The 21,312-nt window shown below is 47.3% G+C and overlaps 1 protein-coding gene and 1 non-coding gene across 2 annotated transcripts; one reads left to right on the top strand and one right to left on the bottom strand.

Moving 5' to 3' along the window:
- Positions 1–3,082: 3,082 nt before the first annotated feature.
- On the bottom strand, positions 3,083–21,285 carry WFDC3 (WAP four-disulfide core domain 3). The gene is made up of 7 exons (XM_003253654.3): positions 21,216–21,285; positions 19,277–19,365; positions 18,316–18,444; positions 17,217–17,363; positions 6,293–6,427; positions 4,289–4,474; positions 3,083–3,314 (listed from the first exon to the last, which is right to left on the bottom strand). Exons 2-7 carry the CDS (start codon positions 19,356–19,358, stop codon positions 3,298–3,300), a joined length of 696 nt encoding a protein of 231 aa, XP_003253702.2. The 5' UTR covers positions 19,359–19,365; positions 21,216–21,285; the 3' UTR covers positions 3,083–3,297.
- On the top strand, positions 7,937–8,062 carry LOC115838144. The gene has a single exon (XR_004033187.1). It is a non-coding gene; the product is annotated as a U6atac minor spliceosomal RNA (small nuclear RNA).
- Positions 21,286–21,312: the final 27 nt, after the last annotated feature.

The raw sequence follows: 21,312 nt of genomic DNA, 5'->3' as shown, positions 1-21,312 counted from the left end.
GTTAGGTCTTAATTTATTAAGTGCAGTTCAGTCGGGATCCAGGAGCTCAGACAGCTGATAGCAAGCTTTCACTTTATCTTTTAGAATGCCCTTTTGAGTCTCTTGCCTGGAAATGGTCTATGACAGACTTCTGCTGCCCTCTGGCGGGCAGAGCATGAAGCACCCAGCAAAGAATTCTTTCCAGTCACATGGCCTCTTCTTTGTTTGTATTGCTGAATCTGTAGGAAGCTGGGCTTCTCCACACAATCCCTTGAGAAGGCTTAACTTGTATATGAAAGGAAAGACACCTCTCCCAACTCAAAAGCAACCCACTGCCAGGATAGGCTCTGGGCCTCCTGCCTTCCTCACCCCACTTACACGCCTTACCAACAACATCATGCCCCCGCGGGAGCAGTGGAGGCTGCAGGCGCCCATGGTATTGCTGGGGCCAAGGGCACATATGGAGTCTGAGATTTCTACAACCAGATGGTCAAGAAGCGGGGTGGAGAAGGAAGGAGCTGCGTGGTTCTGGTCAAAGAACAAGTCTTTCTCAGCCTACACGGGAGCCCCAGACATTCATGCCCACGATGAGGAAGCTGAGGAGCAGGGCGGGGGAGGAGGGTGGCTTTTCAACTTGGTCAGAGGCTAATTTCGGGGTGCAAGGTGAGAGAGTAGGATCACGGTCCACTGAGACCTGCTCCCAGGTCATTTCCACCCCAGGACCAAGGCTGAAATGGACTTAAACCCTGAGGAAGGAAAGGTTCTAACGGCTTCTTTAGTTCAGGGTCCAACAGTAGAGAAAGCTGCCCAGAAAGACCTGGGGGTGGGAATTTGGCCCCAGCTCAGCCTTTGACCTCCAGCTTTCAAATTTAACCCTTCAGCACTCTCTCTCTCTCTCTTCTCTTCAAATTTAACCCTTCAGCACTCTCACTCTCTCTTCAAATTTAACCCTTCAGCACTCTCTCTCTCTGTCTTCAAATTTAACCCTTCAGCACTCTCTCTCTCTCCAAATTTAACCCTTCAGCACTCTCTCTCTCTGTCTTCAAATTTTACCCTTCAGCACTCTCTCTCATCTCTATCTCTCTCTCTCTCATCTCCATCTCTCTATACATCTATCTATCTATCTCTATCTCTATCTCTCTCGACGTTGCTACCTGTAAGCAGGTCAGCAGCTCCCTCTGGAAAGGGTGAGCCTCCAGACGAGGAGGAAAGGTCTGCAAGGAGCAGCTGTCCTATTGCTCAGCCTGAGCTGTGCCTGGGGCTCACACCTGTCTCTCCAGTCCCACTCTCCACCCTGACAGAACATCATTCTGCAATATTAGAGGATTCCCAGACTGTTGTTTTTCATTGAAAGTTCTACCATACTGATGATTTTGTTTTTTGTTTGTTTGTTTGTTTGTTTGTTTTGAGACGGAGTTTCGCTCTTGTCACCTGGGCTGGAGTGCAATGGCAGGATCTCAGCTCACTTGGAACTTCCACCTCCCGGGTTCAAGCAATTCTCCTGCTTCAGCCTCCCAAGTAGCTGAGATTACAGGCACGCACCACCATGCCTAATTTTTGTATTTTTAGTAGAGACGGGGTTTCACCATGTTGGCCAGTCTGGTCTCGAACTCCTGACCTCAAGTGATCTGCCTGCCTTGGCCTCCGAAAATGTTGGGATTACAGGCATGAGCCACCACATCTGGCCACTGCTGAGTGTTTGTGCCTTCTCCCCCTTGTTTTCATCCTGGCATGTGAAATTCTGGTTTCTACCTGGTTCAGAACATCTATCTCTTTTGAGTAGAGTAGACATGTCAATGTTGCCTGATCTGAAAAAGAGTGGCTGGCATGAACCTCGCAGTGGCCAACCCAGGAACATCCATGACTCCAGGATCATGTTGCAGGGAACTGGGAAGGGCCAGTGTCTGTGTGATGGGCTGCTGAACATTTTGGCAGATCCCTCTTCCACTGTTTTATCATTTTGTTGTTTATTTAAAAACTCGAATACATGCACATAGATTTTTAAAAATCATTATATCATCACACCACCACACCTGGCTAATTTTTGTACTTTTAGTAGAGACAGGGTTTCTACTAAAACAGTCAAAGGCACAGCTACTCAGAAGGCTGAGGTATGAGAATTGCTTGAACCCAGGAGGCGGAGGTTGCAGTGAGCGGAGATCACACCACTGCACTCCAGCCTAGGCAACAGAGCGAGACTTCGTCTCAAAAAAAAAAAAAGATAACTAGTTAAATAAATTACCCATTTCATAGAGTTCTATTAAAAGAATATACGTGATGACATGAAAGATCTCCAAGCTACACAATATAATCCATTTCATATAAATAAAAAACATAACTTTAAAAAATTATCTTGGTCCCAAGAACCTAGGGACGTCCCCTCCCTAAAATAAAGCTACCTGGAGGGGACAAACTGCTTGTCTTGGAGCCAAGGGCTGGCCCTCAAGGAAGGAGGTCCAAGGTGGGAACATTCCAACAACTATAAGAAACTACCCACTCGACTGGGCACAATGGCTCACGCCTGTGATCCCAGCACTTTGGGAGGCCAAGGCAGGCGGATCACCTGAGGTCAGGAGTTCTAGACAAGCCTGGCCATCATGGTGAAACCCCATCTCTACTAAAAATACAAAAATTAGTCAGGCATGGTAGCGCGCCTGTAGTCCCAGCTACTCGGGAGACTGAGGCAGGAGAATCGCTTGAACCCGAGAGGCAGAGGTTGCAGTGAGCCGAGATTGCGCCACTGCACTCCAGCCTGGGCAACAGAGCGAGACTACATCTCAAAAAAAAACTAGCCACTCACCCCTGTTTCACCCTCAACCCACATTCTCCAATAAAAGAAAGAAGGTCAGCAGGTCTAAAAGAGACTGTCCTCCACCCCCACCAGGGCTTAAGAAAGACATCTATGGCAAGTCACTCTCAGTTTAGTTTCCACCCATCTCTTCCCTAGCCACACCCAACCAAAAGCCATTTTCAGTGTCCTCACAAAGAATGGATTACCCATCTGTCCTAAATATGTAAATCGTACAATCCCACATGCCCAGAGCTAGGCATACCCTCTAGCTCTCCCATATCATCTGAGCCCTCAAATAGCACAAACAAGAGGTCAGCACCAGCCTTTATTGGGAAAGAGAAGCACCACACACCCACTGCCCAATCCAGGGCTATTTCCCATGCTCTGGTCAGCAGCAGGAGGAGAAGCAGAGCAGAGAGGGCCATGAGTGCCCCTGGAAACATCACAAGCCCCAGGATGTCACCCTCTCTTGACTGCCAGGAAAAGCTTCCAGAGTTACCAAAGAAGCTCCAGACAAATCAGCACAGCTAGGGCACCGGGATCTCTGCAAGTAGAAGAAACATCAAGTCACAGCTATGCCCTCCTGGCTTCAGCTACCTGAAATGTTTTCCCTCCACCCTAGGAAAGCTTGGCCTATATTGCTCTCAAAAGTCTTAAATGGCTCCTTGCTTCCCAGCAATCCAATCCAAACTGGCACTGAAGGCTCTTATTATTCAGATGTCAACTTTATATCTCCTGTTATAAAAAAACTGGAGATATGGTCGGGCACAGTGGCTCATGCCTGTAATCCCAGCACTTTGGGAGGCCGAGGCGGGCGGATCACCTGAGATCAGGAGTTCAAGATCAGCCTGGCCAACATGGTGAAACACTGTCTCTACTAAAAATACAAAAATCAGCTAGGTATGATGGCAGGCGCCTGTAATCCCAGCCTTGGGAGGCTGAGGCAGGAGAATTGCTTGAACCCAGGAGACAAAGGTTGCAGTGAGTCGAGACTGTGCCATTGCACTCCAGCCTGGGTGACAAGAGTGAAACTCCATCTCAAAAAAAAAAAAATAACAAAAAACTGGAGATACATCTGTTCCTTTACCCACCCTGCCCCTACTTCTCACCTCCCAAACATATCCCACACATTCCCACCCTGTGTTCCTTTGCCAGCAATCACCAGATTGCCTGTCTGGCATGTCCCTGTGCTATCCTCCCTTTGTCGCATCTGCCTAGCCTTAAGGGCCTCGATCAAATCCCACCTCTCCCACAGAGACCTTCCCAGGGAGCCACACCTGGGAACAGGTGTAAGCCTGTACTGTTTATATGAGGGTTCTCATCTGGGACACAGGTTCGCCACACCTGGGAACAGGTGTAAGCCTGTACTGTTTGTATGAGGGTTTTCATCTGGGACATAGGTTCTTTCTCTCCAACTAGACTTTTCCTGACCTTCTGAAGTCCCCTTCCCAGCACCTAAGCCAGTGCTTTGCACATAGCAGTTGTCTGTTACTGTTGATGACAATGGACTGTACTCACCTAATTCGGAATCAGACCTCACAGTCCAGTTGGGGTTCATGGTCAGTTTTGGGGGCAGGACTGGCGGGACACAGAAGCGGCCACAGCCTGACTTGCAACATTTTTCTCCAGCTTGACAATTCTCATCCATCACACAGCCAACAATGCACAGGCCCACCAGAACTTTTGGACAATCACCGCCCCACCCTGTGGGAACAACAGGCACAGGAAAAGGGATAGGGCATCAGCTCTGCCATCTCCATGTTCCCATCTTGAACTTACACACAGAGGCTCTAGGTCAATCAACCCCTGACCCTCACTAGACCCAATTAAACTGGCTGGGAAACCATGGAGCTGGAGGATCTGAGAATCTTTAAGAACCCAAGAGACCTCTGAGCCCAGAGTTTTCAAATGGTGCCCCAAAGGGAGTTCCCAAAAGGCAACTCAGAGATTGGAACCTCTGCAGGTTTGGGGTGGGAGTGGGTGAAGTGTGGCAGGGGCAAGCCTCCCAGACCACCCCCTTCTCCCCCTATGCTCTGGATTCATAGTGTCACTTCCTCACAGTGGCCTCCTCTGCCACGCTAGACAAGGTTTGATGTCCCTGCTTTGTGCTCCTGTAGCACCCTGTATGCTTCCTCTCATCAAACTTTATGATAATCCCTTATTTAAAAGGAATATGTCTATCTTCCCTGCTGGGCTATAAGCTACACAAGGACAAGAGTCTGTCCTCAGCCTTCTGTCCTCAGCCTTGAGCATTGCCTGGGAATCTAAAGGGACTAAGATAGCACCAGAGTCAATGATTCTTTAATGGAGTGCCTGGCACTCAAAAATATTTGTTTTTTAAAAATGTTGAAGAAAAAAAGGCATTGGAGGCCGGGCGCGGTGGCTCACACCTGTAATCCCAGCACTTTGGGAGGCCGAGGTGGGTGGATCATGAGGTCAGGAGGTCGAGACTACGGTGAAACCCCGTCTCTACTAAAAATACAAAAAATTAGCCAGGCGAGGTGGCTGTAGTCCCAGCTACTCAGAAGGCTGAGGCAGGAGAATGGCATGAACCTGGGAGGCAGAGCTTGCAGTGAGCCGAAATCGCACCACTGCACTCCAGCCTGGGTGACACAGCGAGACTCTGTCTCAAAAAAAAAAAAGAAAGAAAGAAAAAAAGGCATTGGAACAGGAATGCTTTTATCTGTATATATATATATGTTTCCGGCTGGGCGTGGTGGCTCATGCCTGTAATTCCAGCACTTTGGGAGGCCGAGACAGGTGGATCACAAGGTCAGAAGTTCAAGACCAGCCTGGTCAACATGATGAAACCCCATCTCTACTAAAAATACAAAAATTAGCTAGGCATGGTGGCGTGTGCCTGTAATGCCAGCTACCCAGGAGGCTGAGGCAGAAGAATTGCTTGAACCGGGACCCCAGAGGCAGAGGTTTCAGTGAGCCAAGATCACGCCACTACACTCCAGCCTGGGCTACAGACCAAGACTCTGTCTCAAAAAAAAAAAAAAAAAAAAAAAAAATATATATATATATATATATATATATGTATGTGTGTATATATATGTGTGTGTGTGTACATATATATATATACACATATACATGTGTGTGTAAACATATATATATGTTTCCAACTAAGATTTCATTTGGGGCAGGGGAGAAGCTTTTGTTAAAAATTAGATCTGAAAATCAGGATCTTGGGCAACTCCTTCATTTTACAGATAAAGAAACTTGGGCTGAAAAAGAAGGGTTTGCTTACCCAAGGTCACAGAGCAAAACCTCAGCAGAATCAAGACCAAAAGCCACACTGTCTGTCTTCCAGCCCAAGTAGTTCCTACTGCCCCACAGTGCCTTCCCCCAGTTCTTTTAATGTTGACACGGCCCCTCGGCCCTAGAAAAAGGGGTTGCTTTGGGTTGGCGAACTAGAGGAACAGGAAGGATGAGAATCCTAGCTCCTCCCAGGAAGGGAAAGAGAAGCACTCTTCTCAGGAAACACTCAAGGATTTCTCCCCAAAAGAGCCAACATACCTCCCTCAATGTCTCCGAGGCAGGTGCGGCCACAGCCGGTGCTGCAGCATTTATGCCCCTGGGGACAGGATGCATCCCCATCACACAGCTCCTCACACGGAAGGGGGTCAGCAGGACATTCACCACCAAACTCTGCTACAGAATCAAAGCATTGGAGCCCAGAGATGCTCAGGCCCACAGTATGAAACACATTTTTCATTGTGTCCCATGTGTATGTTTATATAGAGTTATATATTTATATACATATATTATATACATATATAGTGTACATATTTATGTGTATCATGTATCTGCAATACATCTGATTTTTTTAAGACAGGGTCTCACTATGTTGCCCAGGCCAAAGTGCAGTGGCATAATCATAGCTCATTGCAGCCTCAAACTCCGGCATTCAAGGGATCCTCCCACCTCAGCCTCTTGAGTGGCTAGAACTACAGGCACATGCCACCATGCCTGGCTTATTTATTTATTTATTTATTTTGTAGAGACAGGGTCTCACTGTATCACACAGGCTAATGTACAGTGGCACAATCATAGCTCATTGTAGCCTGAAACTACTGCGCTCAAGGGATCCTCCCACCACAGCCTCCTGAGTACCTAGGACTACAGGCACAAGCCACCAGGCCTGGGTAATTTTGTTTATTTATTTCGTAGAGACAGAGTCTCACTATGTTCCCTGGGCTGATATCAAACTCCTGGCTCAAGTGATCCTCCCGCCTGAGCCTCCCAAAGTGCCAGGATTACAGGCGTGAGCCACCCCACCCAGCCCACCCTGATATTTTATATTCTAGTTCTTCTTTCTCCTAATTACTAAATTGCTTTCAGGACTCACAGTTTGAAAAACACTGTTCGGGTCTAACTCACTGTGGCCAACACTCTCCCTGAATTCTCCCTGTGGCAGACATTTACAATGGTGGCCTCCAGTGAACTTTATCTCCTGGGATTCAGGCCCTTGTGTAGTCCCCTTCCGTGCCTACTCTGGGTTTGACCATCTGACTTGCTTTGACCAATGGGACATTAGCAAATGTAATGTAAGCAGAGGCTTGATAAGCACTTGCATACTGGGGCTTGTCCACTCAGAATACTTCCTCTTGGAAACCAGCCGCCATGCTATAAAGCAGCTTGAACTATGCTATAGGATGATGAGATGCCCCATGGAGACAGAACCTAGAAGAGAGGTCATCCTGGACGTTGTGGCTCCAGTTGAGCTCCCTGCTGAGCTCCCAGCTGAATGCAGCTAAATGAATGACCACAGCTACATCATGTGGTATATGAACTTCCCAGCCAAGCTCAGGCAACCTACACAACTGTGAGAAAGAGTAACTATGTTGCTTTAAGTCATGAAATTTGGAGATGGTTTTTTATGCAGCAGTAGATACTGGATACCAAGTTTATTCTGAGAGGCAAGAGGTCCAGCTAAAATGATTTGTTTCCCCATATTCTCTTGCAACTAGGGGTGACCACAAACTAGGACATAAACTGGGAAACTTTTGTATTCCTGACACAGGGAATGCCCCTTTCAAACTGCTCCCTCACTTCTTTCTTCTTCCAGTCCAAAGACAGACATTACACGGAGAGGCAGAGTAGCCTTCTTTCAATGAGGAGGCAACTGAGCATAACGAAATGGTCAAGAATTGCGAAACGGTGTTGTATGAAAGGAGAGAAGGTTAGCACTCCCCTCGACAAGGATGGAAGAGGCCCTTTGGCCTGACAACACGCATATGGTTCAAGCATTGCCACCTACTTTGTGGCATCTAACCATCGTCTTTTAAAATAATAATAAAATTTAAATGTAAAAAAAAGGAATTGCAAAGGAGAAAGAGGGAAATAGTTTCATCCTTGTTAGAATCATGGAGCCACCATCCCAGCCTCAGGACTTCTTGTTATATGAGAAAAACAAACCCCTATATGATTAATTTTCTGTTGTGTGCAGCCAAACACATTCCCTATGAAAATAAACTCAGAGAAGGATCTTGCCCAGAACTACAGAGTGAGTCAGCAGCAAGGCAGGACAACACTCAGCCTCTTGATTTGCGGTAAAGTACTTTTTCTACTACACTATCCTTAAAACATGCAGGCAACTGGCCAGGGCCCCAGGCGCAGGCACACCCAAAGAAGGCCACATCCAAACCAAACCAATTCACTGTGACTCATTCGTCTTAGTGTTTATTTCAAGTTTCTTAAAATAAAGAGAAAGGTGACAGGCAATTAAAGATTTCGCAGAAAACCAAAGCAAGATTGGCCCAGTGCCTCTGAATAGGAACAGGTAAGTATGATTGCATACAGCTGGCTCCGGGAAGTCTGCCATGATGGAAAAAGCAAGTATTGGAATCCAAGGAGAATACATGCAGCTAAACAACCCAGGCTTAGTAACCCTGTATCCTGGGATTTTCCTGAACAGCCCCTATTTCAAATATCCTGTGCTATTGGGAGATCACATCAAAACTATGTGTCCTGATTTTTGACTCAGAAAATGTGGTCACTGTAACCACCAAATGCATCTCCCTGCACCTCCCCACCTGCTTGACAAACATTGAAATCCATTTACCAAGGAACAAAAGCCTTCTATCTCACAATTGAGAAGCCTGGGAGTAAAAATCTCCCTGGTGGAAAAACCCAGTGACATAAACTTCTCATAAAATTATGCCATGTGCCCTAGAAACTGGGACTGCCATACGTCCCAGATTTCACCACTTTGCTAAGCTTGACCCTGAGATGACCAATGCCGGGAGCTCTCTGCTACTCTCTGCCCTTGTCCTCAAGACCAGGCATGGAGTGCTTACCTCTACCCTTTTCCAGGCCAGGCTTCCTGGAGGCCCAGAGAGTCACAGCACCTCACTTTTGACCAGTGCCCAGCAATGTCACCCAGTCTGACACCCTGCCTTATATATGAATCCCTGCCACATGATCCCTTTCTCTCAGCTCTAACACGTGGAATTAATGGGGCCTCACTACCTCCAAGCCAGATTATGCTATCCTACTTAAGCTAGACAGCCTTTATACCTCTTTTTTTTTTTTTTTTTTTTTTGAGACGGAGTCTCACTTTGTCACCCAGGCTGGGGTGCAGTGATGCAATCGTGGCTTACTGCAGCCTCAAACTCTCAAACTCCTGGGCTCAAGCAATCCTCCCACCTCAGCCTCCTAAGTAGCTGAACTATAGGCACATGCTATCAGGCCAGGCTAATTATTTTTATTTTTTGTACAGACAGGGTCTCACTATGTTGACTAGGCTTGTTTTGACCTTCTAGCCTCAAGCAATCCTCCCACCTCAGCCTCCCAAAGTGCTGAGGTCACAGGCCTGAGTTACCACGCCTGGCCCTTTGTATCTCTTTATACTCACCTGAAATCTGGTTGGTCCTTTTCCTATCCCCAGAGACCTTACAAAAACCTGGCGGATGCCATTCTTTCAGGCAGGATCCTCTGTCTTTCACTGTCCTGGCTTTGCCATGCTAGGTAAGCTCAGTTCCTCATAAGACATGCTCCCCAATCACCTCGCAATTAGCTTACCAGGAATCAGGAAGAGAAATACGAATGGTAGCCAGAATGGGGATGACAGTTCCCCACCCTCTATCTGCACCCATCCCAAGACTCTAAGCTATCACCAAAAGAGGAATGAAGCTGAAGCCCAGGAAATACTCACTCACAGTCTGTCCTGCTGCTTCAGCTCCAACCTGCCACTATGTCTGAGAGAAAAATGCCAGTTGCTGTTGGAAAAGTAAAATTTCAGCACTTCTTAACCCAAGAAGGGCCCTCTGAGCTAACAAACTTACTCCCCTTCTCTTGTAAATAGAGAGACAGACAACCAGAGAGAGAGGGATTGGCCTGAGGTCAATGGTAGCAGAACTGAGTCACAAATCCCCAGCTCTGGCATAAGGTCTCATGCCCTTTAAACCACATCATGGGCCCGGCTCAGTGGCTCATGCCTGTAATCCCAGCACTTTGGGAGGCCGAGGTGGATGAAGCACTTGAGGTCAGGAGTTCAAAATCAATCTGGCCAACACGGTGAAACCCCGTCTCTACTAAAAATACAAAAAATTAGCCGGGCACGGTGGTGGGCGCCTGTAATCCCAGCTACTCGGGAGGCTGAGGCAGGAGAACGGCGTGAACCCGGGAGGCGGAGCTTGCAGTGAGCCGAGATTGCGCCACTGCACTCCAGCCTGGGCGACCGAGCGAAACTCCGTCTCAAAAAAAAAAAAAAAAAAATCAAAAAAAAAAAAATAGCCCGCTATGGTGGTGGGTGCCTGTAATCCCAGCTACTGGGGTGGCTGAGGCAGGAAAATTGCTTGAGCCCAGGAGGCAGAGGTTGCACTGAGCCAAGATCGCACCACTGCACTCCATCCTGGGTGACAGAGTGAGACTCTGTCTCAAACACACACATACACACACACACACACACACACACACACACATCATAATGATCCCCTACACTGCAGCAAGGATCACGCAAAAACCAAGAAGCATTGGGACTCACTCCGCTCAGTTCCGCCAAAAGAGAAAAGTGGTAGATAGTTTTAGGGGTTAGGAAAACTTATCTACCAGTGTGTAGGCAGTCCTCAAGACCACTTACTTCCAGGTTCAGTGATTCATTAGCAGGACTCAGTGTATAGTCATACCCATGGCTATGATTTATTACAGCAAAAGGATACAAAGAAAAATCATCAAAGGGAAAAGTCCAGAGGAAATCAGGTGCCAATTTTCAAGAGTCCTCCCAGTAGAGTCACAGGATGCACTTAATTCTTCCAGCATGGAATTGTGACATGTGTGAAGTGTTTTCTACCAGGGAAACTCATTAGACACTCACTGTGAAAGTTCTCTACTGGGGGCTGGTCACTTAGGCACCCTCTGCCTAGCACGTACCAAGATTCCAGACTCTCAGAAGGAAAGCAGATGTTCAGCCTAAACCACAATGTTTACACAAACAGTTTAGGCACAGTGAACCACTCTCATCAGTTACAGTAGTACAAATACCCACAAAATCCAAGTTCCCAGAAGCCAGCCAAGGCCCAGCCTTGCCAGCAAGCCTTTTTAAGAAGAGCAGTCTCGGGCTTGTTATGTTAACTCTTTTCTGTACAACCTGAAGTGAGGTTTTAGAAAAGGGTCAGCCAGAAACACAGGGAGGCCATGCCATCAACCCACGTAAAAGATAATACATATGTGATAATAAGCAAAACAGAGGGTCACAGGGGATCTGGAGTGGTCAGGTTTCATACAGTGGGGAGGTGAGCCATGAGGGGGCCCAAGAAGACAACTCTCAGGCCAGAATCAGAATCTTCACTCCAAAACCTCTTCCCCCAGGTTGTCCCGTCTCAGTAAAGAGCACCGCCATCACCCAACTGCTCAAGCTGAATATCTACCACCCTTCTTGATACCCCATCTCCCTCAATTCCTTCACCCAGTCCCATCAATTCTACCTTCACAAACATGTAAGCCTTCCATTTTTCTTTTTTGTTGTTGGTTTTTTGGGAGTTTTTTTGTTTTGGATTTTTTTTTTTCTTTGAGATGGAGTTTTGCTCTTGTTGCCCAGGCTGGAGTGCAGTGGCGCGATCTCAGCTCACTGCAACGTCCACCTCCTAGGTTCAAGCGATTCTCCTGCCTCAGCCTCCCAAGTAGCTGGGATTACAGATGCCCACCATCATGCCTGGCTAATTTTTGTATTTTTAGTAGAAATTGGGTTTCACCATGTTGGCCAGGCTGGTCTCAAACTCCTGAACTTGTGATCTGCTCGCCTTGGCCTCCCAAAGTGTTGGGATTACAGGCGTGAGCCACTGCACTCGGCCGCCTTCCATTTTTCTATGTCTGCAATATCTCCGCCCCAGTCTAAGCCCCAATCATCTCTCTCTGCCTGCCACACTAGCCTCCTAACTGGTCTTCCATCTTCTGCACTTGCCCCCATCCATTCTTCATATACCGACAGAGTGGTCTTTTTAAAATGAAAACTGGACAAGGCCTCTCCTGCTTTTAAACCCCCTCAAAGGCTTTCTATTGCACTTAGAATAAAACCTAAGAGAGAAGCCCTGAAAACCCCCCAAAGTCTGGGCCCTGCCTACCTCTCCAACCTCAAATGAAAGCAGCCTCCTTCTCTCTTCTTCCATTACCTTCAAAGCACTCATGACTCATCATCATCTTGCGGTTATTATGTATTTATTTTCTTGATTATTTCCTGTCTGTCACACTATGAGCAAGCCCCAGGGTGGCAAGGACCACGGCAGCCTTCCTCACCACTGCAGACCCACATGCCAGGTAGGGTAGCCACACTCAATATACAGTGAATACATGAATAAGTGGGTGAGTAAACGGATAAGTCAGGCATCAGATAGGTGGGGAGGTGGAGAATGGGTGGACCAGAACACAGAGGTACTTGGCATGACCATATGAGCTCTTGAGCATTATCTGGCAGGTTTACTGCAGACTTTTTAAAATGCATTTCTAGCCGGACACAGTGGTTTGTGCCTGTAGTCCCAGTTTCTCAGAGGACTAAGGCAGAAGTATCACCTGAGCCCAGGAGGTTGAGGCTGCAGTGGGCTGAGATCACACCACTGCACTCCAGCCTGGGTAATAGAGTGAGACCTTGTCGCAAATAAATAAATAAATAAATAAAATGCATTTCTTCTCAACTGCATTATCACTCTGGGAGCTAAATATCCTTATCCCCATTTTACAGATAATAAAAGTGAGATTCAGAGATATGAAGGGACTTGCCCAAGGCCACACAGCAAGCAAGCAAAAGAGCCAGGATTCAGACCCATGTTCAGACTAGAACGGCGTCATGAGAGCAGAACCCAATGTCTGCCCTTGCCCTCAGGCAACCTGACTGGCCCTCCACTTTGCCAAACAGACCAGCACTGGCTATGGTAAACCTCTGGCAATGTCAGAGCTTAAGGAAAGCGAAATTTTTCATAGCCCTGGAAGGAGAGCTTCCTGTAGAGTTGGGTATAGCAACCAGTCCTGTTGGGTGAGTAGCCTAGCCCTCCCCTAGGGCTGGAGCTGTAGAAAAGTAGTTAACTGCCAATGCAGTAGCCAGTATCACCTCCCACCAGGCTAGGAACCCCACTCAGCCCAGCGGCTCTGGGACATCTGCAGGAGATCACTATTCTAGCCTGCCTGCCAAGCTCCAGTGGAAAAGGAAGCCCTATCTGGGCTGGCCAGGGGCCAGAGCAGCTCACAAAGGTACTGTGCCTGGGTGCCAGCCTCGCCCTTAGCCCGTACAATTCAGCCCTCAGCTTCAAACACTGGGAAGATTGTACCAAGCCCTACATGCCAGCAGTCAGTGACCTGCCTAAGACAGATTCCCAGGCTGGTTCCAGAGCTGGGCCTCAAGAGTCCTGGCAAGGAGAACAACCTTCCATTCTCTTTAATGGGCAGGCTGCCCAAGATAGGTGCCTAAGCCGGGCACAGACAGACCCAACGGGTACCAGCAAGGGGCCTCCTACCTGGGGAGGTTTGACTGGAAGGAAAAAGGTTGTCACATGTTACAGGGCTTCAGGGTCTGAGAGGAAGTGATCAGGGAAGAAGAAAACCATCCTGGTTTTGAATAAAGGGGCTGGTGAGAAATTGTACTCCTGCCGGGCGCGGTGGCTCACACCTGTAATCCCAGCACTTTGGGAGGCCGAGGCCAGTGGATCACCTGAAGTCAGGAGTTTGAGACCAGCCTGACCAACATGCTGAAACACCGTCTCTATTAAATACAAAAAATTAGCTGAGTATGGTGGCATATGCCTATAATCCCAGCTACTTGGGAGGCTAAGGCAGGAGAATCGCTTGAACCTGGGAGGTGGAGATTGCAGTGAGCGAGATTGCACCATTGCACTCCAGCCTGGGCAACAATAGTGAAACTCAGTCTCAAAAAAAAAGAAATTGTACTTCTGACCCAACCCACTTAGGAAGCAAGAGGAAGTTAATATATACTGAGGGTAAAACACTTTACACAATTTGAATAATTACAACAAGCCTTCAAGGTTTATTCTTCCCACCTTACAGAGAAAGGAACTAAGGCTCAAAAATACTTGCCCAGGGACCTGCTGGCCAGTAACTGGCAAACCTCAGGCTTGAACCCAGGACTCCGACAACCCAAACCTAGGATTTTCCACTCTAACATGCCACCACATGCACTCAGATGAGAGAATAGTTCCAGTTCCTTTAGAAAACATAATGAGAGACATTCAAAACAGCAGAGAAGAAAATAAAATACCTAGGCATAAATTTATGGAGAAATATTTTAACACTATAAAACACCCTGAAATATGCAAAATACACTTGATCAACCGGGAAGACATAGGATTCAACATAGGCCAGGCTCATGCCTGTAATCCCAGCATTTTGGGAGCCAAGGTGGGCAGATCACCTGAGGTCAGGAGTTCAAGATCAGCCTGGCCAACATGGCAAAACCCCATCTTTTCTAAAAATATAAAAATTAGCTGAGCATGGTGGCACACGCCTGTAATCCCAGCTACTCAGGAGGCTGACGCACAAGAATCACTTGAATGTGGGAGCGGAGGTTGCAGTGAGCCAAGATCACGCCACTGAACTCCAGACTGGGCAACAGCCTGTCTCAAAAAAAAAAAAAAAAAAAAAAAAAGAACATTTCAGAACCATAAAACAGGGTAAGAAAAAAAAAGATTCAACATTATAATAACAGCAGTTCTCCCTAAGCTAATTTAATTTATATATCTAACATCACTCCAGTGAACATAGTCTTGGTATTTGGGAATGATGGAAGAAAAATAGATAATATTATAATAAAATATATTAGGAAGCACAAATAAGCAAAAGTAGCCATGAAAATCGTGAAACAAGAGGAAAATATGAAGGGGTTAGACACAGAAGACATGCCATCAATTTCTAATATGTTTTAGGGGCCTCTCAAGGGAATGGAGAAGGAATAGAGCAGAGACCCCTGTCACTTCTACCTCCAAATTTTCTCAATTACGTCACCTTTCTCCATCCCCGCTGCTACCTCCCTAGTCTCACCGGTCTACATCCTCATCTGCCTTCATTCTCTCCCTCCCATTTCTACTCTAACCATACTAGCTTTCTTTCCATTTCTCAAATGTGGCAAGCTCCTAGTCATCTTAAGACCTCTGCATGTGCTTCTCTCTCTTCCTGGAATGTCCATCGCACCCTTCACCTGGCTAACTTCAACTCCTCCTCCAAGTTGCAGCTTAAATGTCACTCCAGACATGCCATCCTCAACCACCCAATCCAATGTGAGTTCTCGGCCAGGCACAGTGGCTCACGCCAGCCTTTGGGAGGCCGAGGCAGGTGGATCACTTGAGGCCAGGAGTGTGAGACCAACCCAGCCAACATGGTGAGACCCCGTCTCTCCTAAAAATACAAAAATTAGCCGGGTGGGGTGGCATGTGCCTATAATCCCAGATACTTGGGAAGCTGAGGCAGGAGAATTGCTTGAGCCCAGAAGGTAGGTGGAGGTTGCAGTGAATCAAGATCGTGCCACTGCACTCCAGCCTGGGCAACAGAGCAAGACTCTGTCAAAAAAATAAAAATAAAAATAAAAATAACAGTGAGTTCTCCACTTTACTCTGTCTCTCAGCACCCTTCAATTTTCTTTCCCTGTCCTTATCAGAGTTTGAAATTATATATTTATTTACATGCTTGTTTGTTAAACCTCTTTCTCTCCCACGAGACTATGAGCTCCATGAAGGCAGGCATGGGATCTACCGTATTTTCCACAATATACCGAGAGCCCGTCACTGGATGTCGCACAGTACACATTCGATAAATACTTGTTGAAGAAATGAATGTATAAATTGATAATTAGGTCACTGGGACTCTGCAAAAGGGAGAATGAATCTCTTTCAAATACCTCTCTACCACGACCAGAATGAAAAAGAATCTGTTTTCCACAGGAGACGGCCCCGCCGTGTGTGTACACAGGGAACATAAGAATCTCAGGAGCAGGCCGGGTGTGGTGGCTCACGCCTGTAATCCCAGCACTTTGGGAGGCTGAGATGGGTGGATCACGAGGTCAGAAGATCGAGACCATCCTGGCTAACATGACGAAAACCCGTCTCTACTAAAAATACAAAAAATTAGCCAGGTGTGGTCGCACATGCCTGTAGTCCCAGCTACTAGGGAGGCTGAGGCAGGAGAATCGCTTGAACCTGGGAGGCAGAGGTTGCAGTGAGCCAAGATCACACCACTGCACTCTAGCCTGGGAGATAGAGCAAGACTCCATCTCAAAAAAAAAAAAAAAAAAAAAAAAAAAAGAATCTCAGGAGCAAATGAGTGGGGAAATGTGTGTGCCGCCTTCCATAGGCATCAAGATTCTTTTTTTTTTTTTCTATCTCTGCAGATTCTCAGGATAAGATTTTTAACAGAGAATATCGCAACTGATTATGGGAACTGGGAACTACCCAATGGTTTTCCTTTTTTTTTTTTTTTGAGACAGAGTCTCGCTCTGTCACCCAGGCTGGAGTGCAGTGGCACGATCTTGGCCCACTGCAGGCTCCGCCTTCTGGGTTCACACCATTCTCCTGCATCAGCCTCCCAAGTAGCTGGGACTACAGGAACCCGCCACCACACCCAGCTAATCTTTTTGTATAGGGAGACGGAGTTTCGCCGTTTCGCCGTGTTAGCCAGGATGGTCTCTATCTCCTAACCTCGTGATCCGCCCGCCTTGGCCTCCCAAAGTGCTGGGATTCCAGGCATGAGCCACCACGCCAGGCTACTCAACCGTTTTCAAAGCAGTCTGCAAATGAGGGTAAGTCGAGGCTGCCCTTCTGGCACCCTCCCTCTGCCTGCCCAGGCCACATACCACAAATGATTATGGTTTGTGCACCCTTTGTATATCTTTTTTTTTTAAGTTATCAGAATATAGCAGCAAAGTAAAACCAACAAGCTGATGTGTGCATATCTGAGAAATAAGCAGACCAAACAGACCATGAGGTGTGGGGACAGCGTTTCTTACCCAGCTTCTGTTTAGAGATTGGGACTACACAGCTCTTGTTGCAGCCAAGCGTGCAGCATTTCTTTACACCTGGACATGTCTCATCAGTGATGCACCTTTTCAAACAGAATTGTTTCCGAATAACACTAGGGCAATCTCTTTTCCTCCCTATAGCAAAAAGGGAGACAGCCAAAGAAAAGAGAAAATAGGCTGAGCGCCATGGCTCACACCTGTAATCCCAGCACTTCGGGAGGCCAAGGCGGGTGGATCACCTGAGGTCGGGAGTTCGAGAACAGCCTGGCCAACATGGAGAAACCCCGTCTCTACTAAAAATACAAAATTAGTCGGGGGTGGCGGCACATGCCTGTAAATCCCAGCTACTTGGGAGGCTGAGGCAGGAGAATCACTTGAACCTGGGAGGCAGAGGTTGCGGTGAGCCAAGATCACGCCACTGCACTCCAGTCTGAGCAACAAGAGCGATACACCGTCTCAAAAAAAAAAAAAAAAGAGAGAGAGAGAGAAAATAGTGCCTGGTAACACCCATGGGCACAGCAGAAGGGAAAAACAGAAAAAGGAAGCCCTGAGATTCATTTAAGCTTCTCGACCCTGGTGCTAAGACAAAGAGACAATAATAACAACAATAGTAATAGCAAATATTTACTGTAACATTTACTGATGTTTACCTTGTGCCATGAACATCTCATTTGATCCTCACAATTATCCCCATTTTATAGATGAGGAAACTGAGGCTAAAAGCTTAAGATTTATAAAGAGCTAAGGCTTAAGGCTTAAAAAGGTCTGCTTGGCTCTAGGGTCTACTCTCTTAATCATTATCTTACACAGGCTTCCCTTTACAACTCTTCCTCCAGCCTTCACAGGAACTTTGAGTCCAAAGTAAAAGACACAGATAATCAATGGTGTGTTCTTTCCTGATGGAAGGCAAACAACTGGGGACACTGAATAATTAAAGGAGGAGGGACCCTAAAAGAGTAAAGAAGAAGTACTCTAGGCAAGGGAGACTTCAAGAGGCAACCTAGAAGGTGGGAAGCTCTCTACTTCCATCTATCCCAGAGGCAATGTCAGAAAGTATGCCCAAATTTTGCCCCTCATGCTGACATACCCTTAGGAATGTCTCGGCAGATCCGACCACAGCCTGTGGTGCAGCACTTCTGCCCAGCCGGACACAATTCATCGCCCTGGCACAGCTCTTTGCATGGGTTCTTATCAGGAGAGCATTCTCCCTCTTTTGCTGCAAAAGATACCATGTGAGTTTGGGGTAACTAGCCAGGCCTCAGAAATGGGGAATGGACCTTCAGCCCCTCCAGGCATCTCTATCCAAAATATTTCTGCACAACTGCACTCTAGCCTGGGTGACAGAATGAGACCCTGTCTCTTAAAAACAAAAAAAAATTCTGACTGGGCACGATGGCTCTCGCCTGTAATCCCAGCACTTTGGGAGGCCGAGGTGGGTGGATCACGAGGTCAGGAGATCGAGATCATCCTGGCTAGCACAGTGAAACCCAGTCTTTACTAAAAATACAAAACATTAGCCGGGCGTGGCGGCGGGCACCTGTAGTCTCAGCTACTCCGGAGGCTGAGGTGGGAGAATGGCGTGAACCTGGGAGGCGGAGCTTGCAGTGAGCTGAGATCACGCCACTGCACCCCAGCCTGGGTGACAGAGCGAGACTCCATCTCAAAAAAAAAAAAAATTCTGCAACCACCTTCCCCTCCTAATACACAAATACTAACATACATCCACCACTACTAAAGGAGCAGCCATACTTCAGGTAACGAGAGAGAAAGGTTGGGATGATCCTATTCTCATTTAATGAGTTCTAGGGAAAAGCTAGAACCTCTAGTAAGCCCAACTGGAAGTCCTATCTCCTTGTCCAGAGAGTGTAAAGAAAGCCAGGAAGAACGACCCAGGCCATCCTGAGAATCTATTCATCCAGTCCTATCCTATAGAGATGATCATCTCCACTTATAAGCAACCTTGCTCTGGGAGAAAGCAGGGGATGACTTCTCCTGTCCTCTAGTCACTTTCTGTTACTGTTGGCCAGGGATCCCAAATGATAGCTCACCATGTTCTCCTGCAGTTATCCAGGATTCCAGGGACCCAAGAGCAAGAAGTGCCTTCAGAAGAAAGAGGCAGCTTAACATCATGATGATGCTGAGAGTTGGGACGAGAGCTCAGTTCAGGCTAGAGGTGTACACCTTGCCCAGAGTATCAGCTGAGGTATGGGCAGGACTAGGGATGGCCCCAAACCGAGTCCCAAAACCTTCCCTTTCACAATACTCCCCAATAATATCTTCTCCTGACAAGAAGAAGAGGGATTGGCTGCTGGAATGTGGGAAAATTCCTGGCACTACCAAAGGGGACATGTGATGGGAGGATCAAACTCTGTAAGCAATATACACAATATTCCTGGATGATGAGAAACCTAGTGGGTGGCTGGAAAAATGGAGGGATGGCCATTGGAAAAAGAATCAAAGAGAGCCCTAAAGGGCATTGGAAGGACATGGCTTTAGCCCAAATAATAGAGGGAGGGATTCACGACACTACTTAATAGCCAAAGCTAATAACATAACCAAGCATAATAAAATTGTGGCTCCTGTTCATCCTAGCAACCTAGAAAAGACAGAATGGAGCAGACCACTCAGAAACTATCAAATAGGCCAAGGCGGGCAGATCACCTGAGGTCAGGAGTTCAAGACCAGCCTGGCCAACATGGTGAAACCCTGTCTCTACTAAAAATACAAAAATCAGCTGGGCACGCTGGTGCATGCCTGTAATCCCAGCTACTTGGGAGGCTGAGGCAGGAGAATAGCTTGAATCCAGCAGGCAGAGGTTGCAGTGAGTGGAGATCGTGCCACTGCACTCCAGCTTAGGTAACAGAGTGAGACTCTGTCTCAAAAAAAAAAAAAAAAGAGAGAAAATAAACTAGCAAAAACCTACAGAAAAGCAGCAGTTGAGTTTGTTAAGAACTAATGAAAAGCACCAAACACCTACATCTTTGTCCCTCTAACCCACACAGGCCATTCTTGGACTGTATGAAGGCTAGCTGGCAGAACCCAAGAGAAGTTGCTATGTATGACTCAAAATAGTCTGCCCACATATACCTACTTTATTTCTTTTTTCTCCATTTCTTTTTTTCTTTATCTGTCCTGGTCATGTCTTTGGTTAGCTGTGATACCTAATGGTGTCCACTGGCACTGCTTAGTCCTATGGGCAGGTACAAGGTAAAACCTCCTTAATAGGACCAAAAAGTTTGGAGCCAGGAAGTTGCCCTTATTGTTAGAAGGCTGACATTGGCTCATGGAGATAATTAACATTTGATGATGACCTCATATGTGCCTAATATGCTTTTTTTTTTTTTTTTTTTTTTTTTTTTTTGACAGAGTCTCCCTCTGTCCCCCAGGCTGGAATGCAGTGGCGCGATCTCGGCATAATTAACATTTGATGATGACCTACCATGCGCCTAATATGCTTTTTTTTTTTTTTTTTTTTGAGACAGTCTCCCTCTGTCGCCCAGGCTGGAGTGCAGTGGCGTGATCTTGGCTCACTGCAACCTCTGCCTCCTGGGTTCAAGAGATTCTCCTGCCTCAGCCTCCCGAGTAGCTGGGCGAGGCGCCCACCACCACGCCCGGCTAATTTTTATATTTTTAGTAGAGACGGGGTTTCGCCATGTTGGCCAGGCTGGTCTCGAACCCCTAATGGCAAGTGATCCTCCCGCCTCGGCCTCCCAGAGTGCTGGGATTACAGGCGTGAGCCACCGCCCCTGGCCGAGCATATTAAAATCTAGCTTTCAAAAACTGAACTGCAGGCGCCGCTGTTCCAAACGCTTCCCTCTGCTCCCCAACCCCAGCCTACAGAAACCTGGTCCCCTCCTCCTACCCTGCAGTCATCCCCAGGCCTTGGCCCAGCGGGAAACATCCCTTGACTGAACCGCCACTGAACACCCACACTCCACAATCGAGGCGCAGCCCTCCCGAGAGGAAGCCCCAACAACCTCCACCTACAAGGTCTCTAAGTGTGACTGTCCTGGGCTAGGCGCGGCGGTTCGGTTCCCATGGTAATCCCGCAGCTCCAGCGTCGTGCTTCCGGGCGGACGAGCAG

The sequence above is a fragment of the Nomascus leucogenys genome, chromosome 13, assembly GCF_006542625.1.
Source record: "Nomascus leucogenys isolate Asia chromosome 13, Asia_NLE_v1, whole genome shotgun sequence".
Taxonomy (NCBI): Eukaryota; Metazoa; Chordata; class Mammalia; order Primates; family Hylobatidae; genus Nomascus; species Nomascus leucogenys.
Note: the sequence above shows the minus strand (reverse complement) of the source record. Positions and strands in the feature narration are given on the sequence as shown.

What these genes read in the sequence shown, in the direction of transcription:
- WFDC3 (XM_003253654.3), bottom strand. Translation starts at nt 19,358, where the DNA reads ATGATGTTAAGCTGCCTCTTTCTTCTGAAGGCACTTCTTGCTCTTGGG. An exon ending in CTGCCGAGACATTCCTAAGG is followed by an intron (nt 17,364 to 18,315) that starts GTATGTCAGCAT and finishes TTTTTGCTATAG; the next exon opens with GGAGGAAAAGAGATTGCCCT. An exon ending in CCTCGGAGACATTGAGGGAG is followed by an intron (nt 4,475 to 6,292) that starts GTATGTTGGCTC and finishes TTGTTCCCACAG; the next exon opens with GGTGGGGCGGTGATTGTCCA.